At 39.9% G+C, this 18,883-nt stretch overlaps 1 protein-coding gene across 4 annotated transcripts in view; it reads right to left on the minus strand.

Annotated features, from left to right (window-relative positions):
• Positions 1-210: 210 nt before the first annotated feature.
• ARHGAP8 (Rho GTPase activating protein 8) overlaps positions 211-18,883 on the minus strand; it is a 79,961-nt gene continuing 61,288 nt past the window's right edge. For 3 of the 4 annotated variants that reach the window (XM_014940164.1, XM_014940165.1, XM_014940166.1), the window contains exons 10-13: positions 11,597-11,674; positions 10,800-10,928; positions 7,587-7,690; positions 211-872 (exon numbers count right to left, since the gene is read on the minus strand). In XM_014940164.1, the coding sequence (XP_014795650.1) occupies positions 675-872; positions 7,587-7,690; positions 10,800-10,928; positions 11,597-11,674 (509 nt within the window). In that variant the 3' untranslated portion in view covers positions 211-674. The remainder of the gene's footprint in view (positions 873-7,586; positions 7,691-10,799; positions 10,929-11,596; positions 11,675-18,883) is intronic. The other variant, XM_014940167.1, reaches the window with a different exon arrangement.

Below are 18,883 nucleotides of genomic sequence, written 5' to 3' on the forward strand. Positions count from 1 at the left end.
CAAACTTCCACACTCTTTGCACATGCAGCTACAGTGATTAACTGGACATAGTAGATACCTGCAAACATAATTAGTAAGCTGTCTGCACAACTCAAATTACCTGGGAAACACTTTATTCTCCATGGTAGCTGCAAACCTGATGTGCCACAAGTGCCCATACCTTTTTGTGTAAAACAAGACACTTAAATATATGGAAAAATAGTTTAGAAATGTTAGTATCTTAAAAATGGATTCAATCTTTATTAACTTAATAGGGAAATTTCCAACAAACCTGTATTAAAAAAAAATGAAGAAGAGGAAAGCTGTACATTCAGGAGTGGTCTAGAACTTCGCTCTGCACGTTCCCAGAAAATAACGCCACATTATTAAGGTCTCCAGATCCCCAAAGAAATGACACGTGTGTCATGATTTTTTTTAACATACCAGTTTTTGTCAGCTGTTCCAGTTTAATAAGGGGATTCACTTTGACCTATTGGTACTTTAAATGTTCATGTATATATGCTCCCACATGTGTATGGGGCAGTGTGCTTCTCCCCACATCTTTGGTATAGAAACTTTACTCTGTATTGAAAGTTTTCTTGGCAGGAAAAAGCCCTTAATATAAAGCTCCCACCAGTTGAGGCACGGAGACCTTTCCCTCAGGCAGCCATACTCCATTGTCCTTTCTGGGGGCACTAAGGTAAGATCTCACCAGGCACTGTTCTGGAGTTGAATATGTTTGTGTAGAAATCTATCAGAAGTTCAGTGAAGAGATTCAGAGGCACCAGAGCACTCAGAGAGGCTGTTCCTTTCGATGGCCAGATCAAATTCAAACCAAAGACACAGGCCAGGCTGGATGCTGTCATTCTGTTATATATGCTTTCCTGTGAAACCTGGAAAAACAGAAACATGAATAGGTATCTGCAGACACGTGGGCCTGAGAGAGAGAGAGAAGACACCATCCTGTGCTGAGGAGGAACCAATGATGGGAGTACACCCTGGCCACAGGTACATCACTGGCTATGCAGCCTAGAGCTACGGGGCCACTGGAGTTTCTGTCCCACGAATACAAGATAACACCTCAAGAAGTCAAACAAAAAGGCTGAATCATTTCCTTATGCTAGGAAAATTAATTTTTTTTTAATCCTTCTATATGGAACCTATTGTTATCTCTGCTGCAGGGCAGGGAAGGACAGCAGAAATAAACAGCTATCCCATCTGCTTTTGTACTAAGTCCTCTATAATAAACCTCGGGGACTTCTCAAGTTACTTGCAAGGGTTTAGACGTTGTTTTTTTCCTCCCACTGATGCATGACTTCACTTCCAAGTACTTCCACAACCACCCAATTCCTCTGAAGCAACAGAGGTGAAAATGGGCTGTAGGTAAAATACACAGCACTGAAATCTGTTCTGCACCTGGATGATGTGTCCTACTTCTGTCTGTGGATGTGAGCCCAGAACTGGGTAACAGGAGTATTTTTTTTCCTCTGTGTGAGCTTGGCAAGGAATTTGTATGTGTTTTGCTCTCCTGCATTGGGTGTTCTATCTGACAAGTTCTCTGTTAATGTAAAGAGCCAACAAGTTGAAGGTGCTCTTGATTCCTCCTGACCTAGGTAATTCAGCCTGTTCTTCTCAGGCTGCTGGTTGCAGTTGTTGATCAGTAATCTGTCATGGGAAGACCATGCTGTCACAAGCTGCGATGTACAAGTTGCTCTGAAGCTGTCATCTCAGACCAGAACAAGGAATTATTTGGCAAAATCTCCCATCTATTCTTCATGCTAGAATTCTAAGTGGAATAGGAAAGCCAAAATTCTACTTCTCAGTATCTTCCCATTTCTGCCTTGCCATAAAGCCTCCTGCAAAGGCAGCTCTGTAGTGCTATGAAAAGCCTGAGGGCACTGGAGAAAACCTACTAAGATCATGTGAACACTCGTTAGTATATGCATAAACTCCAGTTGCCCTCTGCCCATTCCCCTCTATCTCCTACAGCACAGTCCCACCCTCCTTGGTGTTTTACCCAGCAAGGAGCCTGTTTGCTCAGCCATGAGAGGATATAATGCCCTTTAGACACGTGCGCAGGATGGAAGTCTCTTCCTTGGGGGACATGAAGAAGCCCCTATGTGCTCAAAAGCATAACATTTTCTTCCTAACCATCTTAATTTTTCCAATAATAGGTACTATTTTTCCCTCCAACTTTGCCTCACCCTCCTGGGACATCAAAGCTGCCGTCATGCTACTTCTGCTACGAATATTAAAGGCTTCAAATGTTTTTAAGGTCATGAAGCAGGGCTGGATAAAGGAAAGAGGTATTAATAAGGAGATATTGGTGCCATAACCACCTTTTCAAAGGACCGACTTCATAACTTGAGAATAAAAAGTCATCAGATTAAACGGCAATGCCTGCTTCATGACCTTATGCAAAACCCACATGGTTGTCTCCAGAGTACAAATCACGTCCAGCCTGCTGACCTTCACATACTGCTCTCAATGCACTATTTAACTATAGGGAAAAACTAACAAGCCCATCTTGTTCATTTAATCTGCTTCGGACGAGATCAGCTCAAACAGGAGTTCATTAGACTACAGCAATGTAGCAAAAGCTAAACTGCTACCAAAATAACTGGTGAGGGAAAACAATTAGGACAAGGTTAACAGGAGTACACTGCTAACAAGGAGATGTAGACCTAGGTATTACCCTGAAGGTAGCTGGACAATGAAGCTGGCATTTGGATACTGCTAAATATATCAAGGTTAGGGACTGCGTTCTGGCCCTTGCATCACGTGCCTCAGACTGGCTGCATCCAACCCATGTAATGCTGTAACTGTGGAACCCCCGTGGATCAAAGACAGATTATTTTTTGGTGCTTCTTTCAGCTGAAAGTCTCTAAAATAACATGAGAGTTACAGCCCATCACACTGAGTTTTCTACAGGACAAACCCAAATGCATGTGCTGTGTATCCTAAGGGAGGTAAGTACCTGAAGTGTGTATGGGGCAGGTGCCCTGTGATGGCAGAGAAGCACGTGGTATAGTCCTGGACGACAGTGGAGGGTGGAAGGAGCCAAACCTGTTGTGGTTGTCTTCCACCTGGTTTTTGGGAGTACTCCCTGACACACTCCAAATCGTGTACAGGTGCTGTTTTCAAGCATTAATTGAAACACACCCAGCTTAACCTAGCCACTGCCTTCGAGGGCCAACGTTTCAGCCCAAAGCAACACCACTGAGACTTGCTGGTAGAGCTAGATTTGTTTTTTCTCTTTAGGCCAACTATTTCAAAGAATGTGAAACCATCTTTTCCCACCTGCCAGCACTCTGTGAACATTTCAAGGAGACAGTCAATGTTGAAATGATCAATGAAATTACCCATGACACAGCCTCTCCCCTGAGAGATAAAATCCTTAAGATAAAACGAACCAGTGATTATATCATCTGAGGCAAAGCCACACTAAGCCTTATCTGGGAGTCATCAATGAGGCTGACACTTTGGAATTCAAGGGAGACACAGCACGTTGCTTCACTCCAAAATGCACAGCAATCCCTTCCTCAGCAGATCTAAGAAAAAGCATGCAACTGAATCCAACTCTCCCCACAATGACCCTTCCCAGCTCATGGAGAGCTGCAAGCAAGGAAGCCTTGTCACAGCAGTGGTGACAGCTTTATCCCTCCCGGAGGGGATGAGGCTTCACACCATCTCAAGTTCCTCACTATTCCAATGCCAGATTTCTTTCTTGAATGACACAAACACATCTACTTAATCCACAACACCACTGTAAACAGCTGATGTCTTCTTCCAACACTAGGTCATGTAACGGCAGCACGCAGTCAGCCAACATCTTTATGGGCTACCCCTCTGAATAACTGCACCCCAAAGCTACGTTCTAAGAAATACAAATGGCATCTTTAGCATTTGGACTAAACCCCTTGATTCTTTCTTTGATTCACTCAGAAAGTTAGTAACTGTCATCTCTGTTTCAAGTGAAAATACACTTGCTCTGTCAAACTGACAAGCTAATAAAAGACAGTTCTCCAAGAAGTTCACCTTCAAAGATACATAGATCGTACCTTTGAAGGAATCATCTGAACATCACTGAAAAGTATTGCAACAAAGAACTATGAGTTCCACTTTGTTGGGTCTTTTTCTCCTCTCACTGGTACATATATAGAAAAATCATTAAGTAATGACAGCCTATATTGAAAGAAAGTCCTCTAGAAAGACAGAACTTGTACACTGCAAAACTCATTACAGGGAATAAACACTGATGATTTAGTGCCACATCAACAAATGCAAACTGTACATCTTCACTATCCCAGAATAAACATCCAGCTCCCCCCCCCCAGCAAAATTTGATGATTTTCAGATTCCACATACTTGCATCCCAGCACCCTCATGGCTACTGCTGGAGTGAAACCAGACAGCCATTGCTCTACCTAGTGAACTTAAACAGTGAAATCCAGAGGGTAGAAACAGCCAAGTACCATCATTTTTAAAAAATGTAAGGACATCACCATCTCTTTGGCTTCTCAGTCGCAATGCTGAAAGGAACTGCACAAAGCATTTTCAAAAGAAAATTACTAGAGATTAAAACGCCCCCACAAACTGATGAAAGTTTCGATCCCCCACTCTCTGCTACCTTGCAGAGGTGCCAGCTGCTTCTATCTGCTCTATGAGGCTTAGTTATCTAATCCTTCCCAACATACCCCAACATCCCCAGCCACCCCTACGCTGTGCTGGTGCTAATTACACTTTAAAATTGCTCGAGTGATTGAGGCAAAACATTAATTCAGAACATTATTTTTCCAGCCTGTACTTGGCTTTAACTTTGCAGCTTCAGTTACAGACCTGAAGCATATCTCACAGTCCCCAAAACCTTGTCCATTTTTTTCTAGTTGTCCAAGTTTGACGTTTTGAATTTGGCAGTTTTTTGCAACGGTTCTTTCAGCCAAGTCAGCCATCCTTCCCCAGCACCAGGCATGACTGCAGGGACAGAAATAAGCAGCAGAGAGGGAAAGGGTGTTAAGTGTAGTGAGGAGGGGGGTGTATCAGCTGGTGCCAAACCCAAAGACGTGGTTATAAAAGCACAATCTAGATGGTATTATTGCTTCTACAAACTTTGCTGATTGTTTAGCCTTAGACTGGCACGGAAAACCACAAACAGTTTTCTACTAAATGGTTTCTGGCTTCAGAACTGGGTAACTGTAGCCCTCAGCGTGCTTGGACAAGTAATTTGCAAGAGGACTTCTTTGAGTCCTTTAAATTTGCACGCGCATTTCTAAATCCACTTCACTGCAAGTACAACACAGGGCGCAAACACCTCTTTGTGCACAGCCAACTCTTGGGAAATCTGCGGAGCAAGCACCCATATTTTTTACAGACATAATTCAGGGACTGACTTGTGAAAACCAGCCTTTGTTTTCCCCCTTGCTCACTTCTGCCCAGGGACCTTAGTCCACTCCAACTCCAAGAAGACCTGCAAATCCTTCTCTAGCAGCCAGATGCAGTGCAAAGTGGAGATGGACTGCTTACACCTTCCACAGCGTGCTGGGCTCGTTGCTGGCAAAATCACTGCTAATCTAGGGTTAAAGGATTTGGATCTATGTTTGAAATTCAAGTCTTCTGTAGGAGCTGCACTGTCTTGCTGTAGCACCCTTGGACTGGAAGGAGTTGTTTCCTTAACTAAGGGGGTTGAGACTGAAGAGAAAATAGGGATATTTTTTTTTTTTCCTTCTTCCACAAGCCTGTATCAAACCCAGAGTGTTCAAAACCTGTATCTAGTGATTACAATTCATCCCACTTCATGAAATTACCACAAGTACCTCTTGCACTACTCAAGGCTGAGCTCATGGAAGAATTAAATTGCCTCTTATATGTAAGAAGGTTGATGCTTGCAGGTAAAAACTAGGATTATTGGTAGAGTGGTCTGTTAAAGTTTGAATTGTGGCAGCTCGCGCAGCACACCAATCTGCAATGAATAGAAATCTCTAGCTCCTAGATTGTTTCACATTCCCTTGACCTTTCCAAATGCAAATATTCCGCGAGACATTTAGGATAAAAAGCCATGGATCAGCAAAAATTGCAGATCTGAGCTCTAGTCTCAACTTGATGCCGTGCTTTACATAAGAAGGCATACTCAAAAATAATGCTATGTTCTGTTGCTCAATTACAGAAAACACCATGTAGTACTTCTGCACACCTCATTAACACCTCAAGTGCTCAGCTCTTAAGAAGTGCGTTGAGATGGTGCATCTATTATCGGAACAAAGTCACTTACACGATTCATAACACTGAGGAGAGATATCAGTTGCTAAAATAATAGCAAATGACACGAGGTTTTCCTTAATAGCATTAGAGTTCAGCTAAGCAACAGTAAACGAACATATGGGTGTTACAGGAACCTTGCAAGTGCTGTCTGAGTGTGGGTCATAGCAATGCGTTTCCTTTAATCTTGCTTTTCTCTACTGTTTCGATAGAAAATGGGATTAAATATACTTCTTTCTGAAATATGCTACTGGCTAGAATATGGCAAACATGGCTGTAGCGCAAGAACAGTTACTGAGGGCTAATTCCTCCACTGGGGAAAATCAGCATCATTCCCCATACATAACTGCTTTGGTGGGCTCTCAGGACTTTTGAAGGCTAGATCATCTTATTTAGGTGTCAGCTACACCGTGATCTTCAACTATAGGCACCTAAGTTTGAAAAATGCAATCTGGAAAAAGCAATGCACTGGATAAGGCAGAACCACAGGAAACTTACATTGCAGTCTTTTCCTGCACATAAATGGCAACCAAAGGATGTCACCAGCCTAACTGTAGAATAATTTTTAATGGATCTTTCCTGAACCCTCAGACTTGTGGGGATTCAAAAAATGGGTAGAAAAAAATCAGCAAATCAAAAAGTAGGACAAAAGACACACAACTTCATTTATCCTGAAGCATACCAAAAATCCTTGCAAAACGTCACTGTCAAAGTTTTTCATTTAACACTGTAGTAAATTACAGAACGAAAGGCTATTTTAAACAGGAAAGTGTAATTTGTAAGACTTAAATAAATTATTTTGCTGATTGTTGTTGTAAAGTTCATTAATATTTCTATCATTTTCTAAAACGACACTAATTTATTGGGTGTTTTAGTTGCTCAAGATTTACACTTCGGAGAAAAAAGGTGATTTCACCTATTTTTTTCTCCAGCACCAAAAATTACACAAACACTATTTTCAGGCTTTTTCACTCCAAAATAGGAAAAAACCCAAGAACTAAATCAATTAAAAATACATTTGTGAATGGGGAGTGAAGGGGACAAGGACAGGGCTTCTAAATACTTCAGTGCAGGCACCGTTCCATTTAAATTTACACAGTAGCTTTCACTACATGCAAAGAATTTAATGGTGAAGGTATGGCCACACCATTGTTTAGCACTGACTTTTATTAGAACTGGAGGGTTCTGCACCCTGAGTTCACTCCATTGGCAAGCACTTGCACCACCACATAAATGTATTTTTTTTAATTCTTCAGCTTTATTTTCGGTGGAGATTTTCAATGTTGAATTAGCAAGAACAGATTAAGAAAAGAAAAAACTGGCACTACTTGGTAAATTTTGCCTATACTCACCATATGGAGAAAGCATATCAGATATTTCAGAACAATGTAATTGTGCTCAGGAAGTCCTTGAATGATTTGCTTACATCTGGTGACTCGTAGACTGCTCTCCACACCTGCAATGTCGAAGTCAGTCTTAATTTAACTCAAAACCATCAAAATATTAACAAGAAATAATGCCTTATTTATATCTGCTGGAATTTAGATATTCACCTGTAAAACTGACCACAAAATTCAGCCCCACTAACCTCCATGACCACAGTAACAGTTAGGGTTATCCCTTTGAATGTCCCTGTTTTATTTTATATTATTATATATCTGGCTAAGACTAACTTCCAGAGTATTTTCTCAATTCAGTGAAATAGCCAAAATAATTTCTTTGCTACAGAGGACTTGCAAAGGCCTTGATTTGAATCCTATTATCTCTCCACGCACTGAATCCAGACGTCTACTTTTTATGCCCTGACTTTATTCTTGCTGAGACATGGTCCTGCCCAAAATGTTCTTTTGGCATTCTACTAACTTTAAAAACACTTTTGTGATTCTGCAGGAAACTCTTCTGACTTTGGGAAAAATTATGAGGTGGCCACTTGGGTGGGCAAGAGTTTTCTGGAGATGAACCTAAGCAGTTTCATTAACTCATTTCTGCAGATGAGTAAAACTAGAACTGGACCCCAAGCTCTTTGCATCATCCATAGAGTCTGGGTGAGAATTACACTAACACTAGATTATATTTCAAATGTTGTACCAAATGATTCTTTTTTTTTTTTTTTTTCTGGAATATTGTAATTATTTTAATACTGGAAGTTTAACACCAATTTGGAGAAAGGTCTGATGACTACAATCATGCCTGACCTCACCAGCCCATTTGTGCTGTTGTTTTTTCTGCATTTGTTGCATTTTCCTCTCCCTCTCCTTGACACAGCTAAAGCTGTGCATTAAGTATGCGAGCACGTACAAAATTCCAGCATGTTCAATGTTTTCCCTTAAGCTCTGAATTAAATACATGAAGCTATACGGTGGTGACCTGTGTTGACATTTTTCCTACTGCAAAGCTACCAATTCCCATTAAATACAATAATCTGAGCCCCAAGAATTTTTTTTGTCAGCCTTTTGCAGAGTAAATAATGCAGGAAGTGTAGCAATACTGGGTGAAGGAATTCTTGTTAGCAGTTTTCACGACCAAAATAGAAGTTCTTTGACAATTATGAACTTCAAGGTTTTATTAATATTTTTAGTCAGTTACTCAGCTATTTATTTCACATCAATAACTCTTTAAAAAAAATGTTTCAGATGAGGCACTATAGAGAGAAGTTTCACTATCATTTCAAAGTACTGTAAAGCAGAGCTACTGTATTTCTGGGTTTGCAGGTTAAGAGATGTAACAGATACATCACACACTGCTCTGGTGTCTTCCAGAAGACAGAATGAGAATTTTCAAATCATCCCAAGACAGCTGTCTGCGATCACACCTCTTCAAAGCTCCCTTCTGCACTGTATTCACGGAGAACATGCCTTTGCTGCAGTCCAGCTTGGCTCTCAAGATCTTTTAAATGATCTTAAGATCATTTAAAATCAGGGTATCACCACAGCATCAAGAAAAGATAGTGGCCATCAACACTGCATAACAGCCCAAGGAGAAATTATCTCAATCTTCACTTTTCAAAGTCTTTTGTTAACATTTAAAATGTCAGTAAACAAAAATAACATGGAATGAATGTTTCACAGGTGTTTTGACAAGCAAAACCTTCCAGCGTTTCTAGGACAATGTAATGTTCTCAGGTGATTTTCAGACTTGCTCTCATTTTCAACTTAGTTGTATTACGAAGTAATATCATGTCCAGAAAGTCAGCACAAGATTAATTTGATAAAAATTAGCTCTTCTGCATCCCTTTTCCATATTTCCCCTGTTCTTTCCAGTTCTGAGTGACTATCCTTAGTCTCTCCATTTCTACCACTTTCTTGTGAACAGACCTGTTCACAGGTCTCAATGCCCTGAGATATTTAGTGTGTGGACAAATGAATCCTTGATTTGGAAGGTGGTTATCCACAGGCTTAAAAATAGCAAAAGAGCACAGGACTTCAGAAGATTCTGAATGTGACCTGATTAAGTTTTTTAATGGAAATACAGGCATAACGTTAATGATATGAAACAGTACATGCAGATGTGAGCCATGGGCTCAGTATAAGAATTTTACCTAGAATACAGTATATCTAGGTAAAGTAAACTTGCTGTATTTCACTTCAAAAACATGTTGCCATTGAGATTTATCCTCAATGTGAATTATTTTAGTGACCTCCCCCAACAGCACCAGTCATGACAGCGATGATAACGTACATTTTGCAACAGCATCAGCCCATGGCTACCAGAGCTATGCTAACAGACTCTGTTGGAAGCCATACTCCATTATCATATATATATAATTTCCTCAAAAAGCAGGTTTTGGAAAAATGTGTGCTTGTGATTTGTTACTGGAAGCTCTACTGGTTCCCTGCTAGATTGACTATAGCCTGGATGGCAAAATACCAGTCTCTACAAGTATTGGATACTCAACCTCAGATATTCTGGGATCTCAGATCAACCCCCCCATCTATTAGGGAGTTGCCTCGCCAGCATTTGTAAACTTCTTTATGGCCCTGACAAAGGCCACAAAGTTTTGTAATTCATAGCCTCATATGGTGCTAGATCTTTAGGTAATCAATGTCTTCTCACAGCTTCAGATCCTTTCTTCCCTGATGTGTTATCCCATAGGAACAGTTCAAATAACAATTGCCTTCCCACTAAAAAAAAACAAACCAAAAAACGAGAGAAGCATACAAATGGCCAGCTAAATTTTGTTCCCACAGTTCTGCCAATGCTGCTGCTAAAACTAAAGCTGCTTTGACATCACTTGTGTCACAGACACAAGTCACAGACTGGCTCAGTGCTGTGCCATGACAAAAATGGAGCCCTGGCAGTAAGAAGTCTGATGCAACTCTTAGTAATACAGTATGATATATAGAAAAAACAGTAAAACTTGTAAAAAGCAGAGAGCGTCTTGGAAACCCTGACCACCTTGCTCTGGTGCAGATGACGAGGTTGTCCATTTGTGGCTGCAGTGAAGCACCAATAATAATAATATATACCCACAATTCAGTCTTGATTAGCAACCAGCAGTGATTATGAATTAGCCAGGTCCAGTTCAACTTGCTGTATAAATTTTTCTAGAACTTATTTATACTCACTGGTGATTCCGAGGATATGATCATAACACTCAAATGTTAGCAATGGCTGAGGGAGTTCCCTAAGGAAAGTCTTTAGGATAACAGCAGGAACATGGATATCATGATAATCATCGAAATTCACAGACTTGCCTAGAAGGAGAAAAAGAAGAAAAAAGGTGTTTAATCATATGTTTTACTGTTTCTTTACTGCTTAAAACTGTGACTCGCTACATTTTGAACAGAAAAAGTCTTGGCTTCCTGCTGCTGGTAACTCCTGGCATTTTCTTTTTGTGGCATTTTTTTGGTAGTGTTTTATTAACCTTGCTATAAGAGATTCTCCCCATAAAGGCATTTCATAAAATGACTTCACAGGGAAGCCAGTGACTTTCAAAATTACTTCACTACATTTCATAAATTATTAGGTAAGAATATATATCTTTGCCATAACCATGGAAAAACACCAGAGGCAAAATGACACAAAGACATTGTACTTCATAACTACAGTGACTCAAAGTGCGTAGTGGCAATACAAATGTTTATGAAAAAACAGACCATTTTTGACTCAAACCTTATCATTCATTAGCTGCTACAGATTTTGTAAGCTCTGGTCTGCCATCAATCGATGACTTGCTATTCAGTAAGCATTAAGTGCCTGTTGCCACCTTTCAGGTTTCTCTAATAGTGTTCTTACTACCATATTTTATATTACAAATGGGTTTATGATTTAACTAATTATAAGAAAGCTAGCATTTCTGCTTCACCAACAAAACCAAGATCAACAAAGCCCTCACACCAGTAATGGTACGATGACAGCTTACCCTGATTGTAGAGTTTCTGAACATCTTTGATAGTCTGGATGCTGGCTGACCTTCTGAAAAGGCCCTCTACTTGTAGTCCTAAAAAAACAATTAATGCAGGTCTCATCTGTAAAAGCTCACTCTGTTGTTTTTCTCTACAAATTCAGTTGAAAACAGAACAGAGGCAGAAGGTTTGGGAACAAACCCACTTGATACACTCATTTTTTTTTTAAATAAAGTCCTTGAGAATAGAATGTACAATCAAATAATGTTGCAACATTGCCTACAGCACTTTCTTTATTTAACGTGCCTCATAGAAACACTACCACCTTTCCTTAAGTGTTTTAGAATGCCTTGCCAACTATAAATTTTCTTTAAAAGTAGCTTTCAGTTGTGCCTAATGACACAGAAGCAGGAGATGTAGATTCACCAGGCTGCTTATGTACCCACCCTCACTGAGCGTATCTGCAAACCGAGCCCCAAACCACACCTGTAAATCTGCTGTTCTGCTTTTAAATGCTTTAAACCTTTGGCAAGCTAAAGATGATATTTGCAAAGATTCCCCAAACTCCCTCTTCTGCCAGTGAGTGAGACAAGATCCTTTAGGCTGGGGAATGCTTCATAGGACCTTTGGATGGAGGACCCCGTTTTTTACCATTGGAGGTAAAGGCATTTTGGGGCAGACCACTGCTCCTTCCACTTCTGGGGCTTAAGACTCTGCCTCCCCATGATATTTTGAAACACCTGATTCTAGTCTTGAGGAACTTCTGAAATACTTATTATAAATCTCCCGAAGGGTATCTATCTAATTTGCTTTCATGTCTTGGGCTAACTGAAATCTGAGTTTAGCTACAGAGGAAAAACTTCAATAAAATGCATCCCATCAAGGATCTAATTTGGACCTCAGCTTTCAAGACAAGTTATTCATCTGCATTATTATGCAAAACAGGATGGGGACAAGAAGTGTCACTTTTCTGGAGACCTGTGGTACTTCTTGCTTTTGAGTTTGGTAAAAGCATCATGTCCCTTTCTCTTTCCTTCTCTCCAATTTGTGCTCTTCTCTGCAGGTAATGCAATTTGGCTCACACATAGCCTCAACTGGAGAGTCCTACTGGAAGCACCATAGTCTAAAATATTAGTCTACGCTGGTCTGACAAAACATAAAATTGCTGACATTTTGACATACCACCCACTGACTTGGTGGGAATGCTGTATGTTTCTTAATGCGAGTGTGAAAGAGCAGATTGATTATTTTATTTTTTCCTGCTCATCTTTCAGCAAGCAAGGAGCCAGACTGAAATCAATGTTCGTGTATTTCAGCCAAAGTACACACGCATCTATTTGCATGATCAAGAATCTTTATGGTGTTCTAGAAAAATTTTGAGTCATACGTTAATGAAAGATACTCAATCACTCTTGTAAATTCACCCAGGTTGCATGCATTTTTTACGCATGAAAAACTAGTAAATTAATACAAAATTCCCTAATGAACCCATTCCTTACAGAATAGCTTTTAGTGTTGTTCATATGAATTTAGATCAGTATACTAAAAGAACTGATAATGTACTATTGAAATAAATTTTCATAAACATGTTTCAGAGACTTTTGCAAAGAACACCAAGCTCTACTTAATTCCAAATTCAGTGGCTCCTAGTTACCTTCTAAGCATTTATGCCCTTGCTTGTTAAATTCCAGGTTGAATATTAAAACTTAAACCCATGCACTCAGTTGTGGAAGGAGTGTATCTCAAACTACAATATATAAGAAGGATGTGTGTGTTTACTAAATGAATCAAATGGACAATAATTATGATCTATTTGACCGCTTGTTTTATTCCCAATCAGTTCATGTTTCAGTGGAATAAAGTTACGGCAAGTGACATCACTGTAGTAAAACTGTGCCATTAGATTTACAGCACAACCTGTCTAAAGACATGGTTTTGGAAGTGGGAGCTGGGAACAGCTAGCTCATCAAGGCCTCGCCCTCAGCAAACAAGAAATACAATAATTTCCTGAGAGTTTGTAGAATTTTATGCTGGCTGTGGGTGGACTAGAGGTTTTCTGTAGGAACAAGTCTTTCAGAAAACGGACATCATAAATGCTTGCAATTCGGTTTGCAGGGATTGGTTTAATAGTTAATGCTTTAATCTGCTGTGAATCTCACTGTATAAACTACAGTGTAATAAATATCAATTTTTAACATGTTTATGCCTTTATTGGCTAAGCTTTCAAGTGTCTAATTAAAGACATTAATCTGCAGCATAGACAGCAGCTGTACTTGTCTGGCCCTGTATCCCATCAACGTTACTGTAATGACACATAACACTAAGCTCTTGCTGGGTATGTTTTTTGGAGGGGGAAAAGCAACTTTTATCCTCATCTGCAGAAATCTGGGATATGAGTGATAGCCATTCATCATCGAGAATTCATTTTCCAGGACAGCTGAAAAAGAATCAATATACAGTAATTTGTTTGATCAAAGGTGGCAACAAGCCAACTACCAAAGCAGGTATCTCCGATCCTTCCTACATTTGTGGGCAACCTATCCAAATGACATGACACTAATTAAATGTAAGTTAGTGAAATTCTTAGAAAGAAAGAAAAAGCTATACGCTCCTGTTAAACAAAAGAACCCCAACAGCAAAAAGAGCCACATCTTTTTTGCAAAATATATATAGTAACATTTTTAAAATAAAGTATGAGTGATAACTTCAGCCTATTGGTAAACAGAAAGATGAGTCAACAGGAATTATGCTATTGAAGGGAGAAAACAATGACACTGAGCACAAAGACAGCCCTTTTGCAACACATTTTTCTGACTTCTGTGGTGTATATGAACTACTCAGGGCACTTTTTAAGAAGTCTGTAAATCCATTAATTGCTCTCAGTGTCTTCTGCGTTGAGGCAGGGCAGGGGAAAGCTATCTGAAAACATGATTTGAACAATGGTGTTTCCCATGTCCTGTAACCTGAACAGCACAAGCATATGCCCCCAACATATTGTATCTCATAATAAGGGATGAGAAGGAGAAAGAAAGGAGAAAGGGGACCTGAAACCTCTTGTTGGTTTTTCCACTGCAATGGATAAATACACGGCCTTATACGCACTCGGGAAATATTTTCTCCAAACCTGTCTCTTCCATTTCAGACACTAAGGGGAAAAAAACAAACAAACCACCAGCTCTTGGAATTAACATACTCAAGCTAACACATGGTGCCTGCACTATAATAAAATTAATCACTTTACCTTCTTTTTGCAGGCAAAATACATGCCGGAGTAACCAGAGTTATGGGATGAGGAAACAAAATTGCCTGAAGACAGTCCTGGCCATTGCAGCTCAAAGCAATCATTTTTGTCCTTTAAAAAAAAATAACTTGGAGGTAGCCTATTTAATTTCTGTTAGCTGTGTTCTTCAATCAAATCCCATTTACAGCGTGACTCACGTCAGCCGCCTCTTTAGAGAAATACCTTTTTTGTGTACATGTTGAACTGTTTTGCCATTAATAGCGTGGGTAAGGCAGTCTATAGAAAATACCAACCCTGGAGCAGGAGAGCTTGCCAGAACGCTGCTAGGGGCTGACTGACACGAGCCTGGGCTTTCCAGTTCTGATAAACACGCAGCTGCATGTCACTCACACACTCTATCAACGCTGCAGAGCCTCTGCGGAGATAACTCAGCACAAACTGCTCCTTGCCCCTCACCAAAAAAAAAATATAGGTAGATACAGACAGATACAGAGATCAGTGGACATTTCCTGCCCTGCACTAAGCTCTCCAGACCAAAAAGAGTGAAATTTTATTTTCAATATTAAGTGATACACAGAAAAAAAACCCCCGTAGCGATGTGACTAGTGAAGGAGCCATCTGTATTCAATGAAAAGTGATTCTGTGATTGAGAACTTAACTGAGTAATTATTTAAATGTCAGTAATCATAAATGAAAACAGGCAGGCACTTCATTCCACATTGAAATAAGATGGCTTTTACCACAGTAGACAAAATTTCACAGAGCAATGACACAACTGTGTCACACTCCGATTTAATAAACTGTTGCTAAAAATACTTAACCTCCTTCTACTCCCCCCGATCAGTTGTCCCGCTGGAAAGACACAGAAAATCAAAACTGATAAAGATAAATTAAAGCAACACATGCTGTCACATTGCTGCAAACTTGTCAAAGAGAGCGAGATGAGAAAATTACATTCTTTTTCTTTCAATCATCCTTGATTTGAGGGTTGCTGGCATCAAAAACCTTTGTTAATTTGTCTGCTTTCAGAAGAGAAATAGCAAAGAGTGAGCATCTGAATTCCTTCTGTCCCAAATTGAGTTTGGAAATGTTTCTTTTGGCTGGGGTCCTGCCAAGTCTCAGGAAGTGTCCAGCCTGATTTGGAAGCATTTTTGATTCTCATTAATACAACTGATTTAGACATCTTACTGCAGAGTACCTAATTCTAATAAGATTTCTTTTTAAAAACTAGAACTAATCTATTTCTAATATGTGGACTGATGAGTTTATAGTGTATTTAAATTGTCCATTTTCAGTGTAACATCTTAAATGCCCAAAGTAGCGGCAACTGCGAATTTTTATGCATAAGACAAAGGTGAGATTCAATTTTTTAAAGCTAGAATGCAGTACAAGTTTGAGGAGGAGATTGCACAACCTTCCTTTCCCTTGGACTCTGTGCAGTGAATACAGAACAAGAGAGCACGATGTCTGCAGTTTGTAAGGACGATTTGCACTGCAAGAAGGTGCACAGCAGATCAAGGGCAAAGGGGGAAGAGAAGGGACAGTTCCAGCTGTCCTGAAAAGCTGAGCAGCAGCAGCAGCAAAGGTGTAGAACTGTGCATCCTCCCCAGAACCCAAAGTATATCTGTGTCCTTGTGGTTTTGAATGGCACAGTCTCCAGCCTTTGGATTTATGAATGAATATTCTCAGTTTACACTTGGCACCTCTGAACATAATTTATTTGCAATGCCTGAGCACCAAAACCACAAACTGTCCTTATTACAAGGTTCATTTTTATCTGGTGGCACAAGAACCAGTCTTGGGATTTATCTCATCTCCATGAACCCTAGGTAAAAGCATTCACATGAAAACAAAAGAGCCAAGAACTCAGAAATGTTTATATGGCCTATGTCAAGCTTTCTCAGCGTTGCATTTTTAAAAGATATTTGATTGATCACAAGAAGTGGAGGCCAGGAGGCAAACTCACTAAGCTGCAGGAATCCAAACGTATTCAGAATGCATAACCATCCATCTCTACCCATTCTGACTATCACCACCAGGATGTATTCATTCACATTAAAAAATGGAACCAAAACTTTCTCCATCAGCAAGATTTGTTGTGCTTCATGGAGGGGATGAGAAGGAAAGATTAATCACTGTTTACCACTGCTCCTGCTATGGAACAGATAAAGGACAGCTTTAGTTGTCACTATAATCATACCACAGGACATTTATTACTTTATCATTAAACTTCTATAGCATGGTTATTACCATTTCATTTAGAAGTCTTAGTCATCACCCAGGACTCTCCTGTGGTACCACAAGACAACATTGAACAAAAACTTTGCGCTGCAAAGCACTTCCAGTCAACAAAAGAGATGAGGTAAGAGAGAAAGAATGGGCAGTGGGGCTCCTGGGAGATAATGTTCCTATAGGGGACAGTTATCTTTCCTGCTTTGTAATTCTGTAGTGTGATTCCTTCACTGTGAGTTTATTGTTCCATCATTTCCGAGCTGCTGCTGATCTCATGTGGTCTCTTCAGTAATCAGTGCTCTATGCAATTTTTTTTCTAGCTGTTCCCTTATTTGGCTATTCCTGGCAAGGCAAATGTTACCAAATTTTGGGAATTTTTGTAAGAATACCAGCAGGTTAGCTCTTGTTTTAAATTGTTTAAAACATGGACAAACATGTAGCTTAGCCCTTTGAGGCTACTCTCTCAAACATAAAATACATTAAAAATAATAATCCTACTTACATATTCCAAGTTGGTATTTTGCATAAGACCAGTACAAATGATAGCTTATTAATAATTAAGATAGCTTACAAAGAGCAGGAATGTTCCTCAAGCCTACCTGACATCTTCATGCAGGTCTGAACAGCGCAGTTTATATCCACCTTTATAATGAATCAGATACAAGTTCCCTTAAAAGCTGTCTTCTGACCTCTAGGTGTTGGGGTGGGGGCGGTTTGCAAACAAGATATGGATTTTACCATGCACTCAAACTGTGGGTCAGACTTTAAAAACTAAGACAGGATGGTGAATTGTACTGATGCTGACCTAAACAAACACCAAAACCACCAGTCCCACACCACCTAGCTTTTAATTTATCACGATAACTTACAGCCAGTCTGTAACCTGCTTTTCTAGAAAAAAAGACATGCAAGTAAAAGACATGAAAGGGAACGTCTGCTGCGATACCTTATTAGATTTTAAAAGCAGAAGTGCATTTCTGAATGTGAATTTCCTATGATGGATAGAACTGCCTGGGAGATGGGACAGCTCTGAAGTGAGCGTGCCCCTCTCTGCCCTGCTGGGTCGGTGTGGGCAGCACCAGCAGCTGCAGCCCCTCGCACAACGCTGTCCCTGAGCGTTATGGAAGCCATACACACAAAGATGCATCCTTAGTGCAAGTCAAGCCTTGCATTTATAAACTAGACAAGATGAACATGTTGTGGTTTCGAGGCTGAGCACGGAAAAAACTGTCCTCTGGTTTGCTAGTTACTACAAAGATCTGTTCACAAACGTGCTATGCTAAACCTACCCTTCCTCTTTTGATCTAAATCGCCAGCTGGGTACAGGATGACACTGATACCTTACTTCTGAAATTAAAAGCACCTCTCTAGTTTCATCTGGAAGATGAACTCTGAGGCTGAGTCTTAATGAGCTGATGATTTTCTCAGATACTCAGAACTCATTTGAGGAAAGCAATTCTGCCCTGTGATGGTTAGCAGGAACTTAAATTAAGCATTTGTACAATCCATTATCAAAAACTTTTAAGAACATTTTTCACTCTAAAGCAGAGCAAGAATGAAGGTGGTGAGATGCTTATTTTCTCGTTCTTTGTTGAAAAAATAACCTGAAAATTACTACAGAAATTAAGATACTTAGTTTATTGTGTTAATTGTAACAGTGCCTAACATCAGCCATAACAGATCTCGTTTATATAATACAAACAGATGTAGAGGAATCTCTGCTTACAGTAGATTCTTTAGCCTCTGTTAAGGTGTCTTACTAACTGGGTCCAGTGAGAGTCATCTTGCTTAGAAACAGCTATCTAAATATGCAGTCAGATAAATGTACTAG

Source organism: Calidris pugnax, unplaced genomic scaffold (assembly GCF_001431845.1).
Source record: "Calidris pugnax isolate Ruff unplaced genomic scaffold, ASM143184v1 scaffold36, whole genome shotgun sequence".
Classification (NCBI taxonomy): domain Eukaryota; kingdom Metazoa; phylum Chordata; class Aves; order Charadriiformes; family Scolopacidae; genus Calidris; species Calidris pugnax.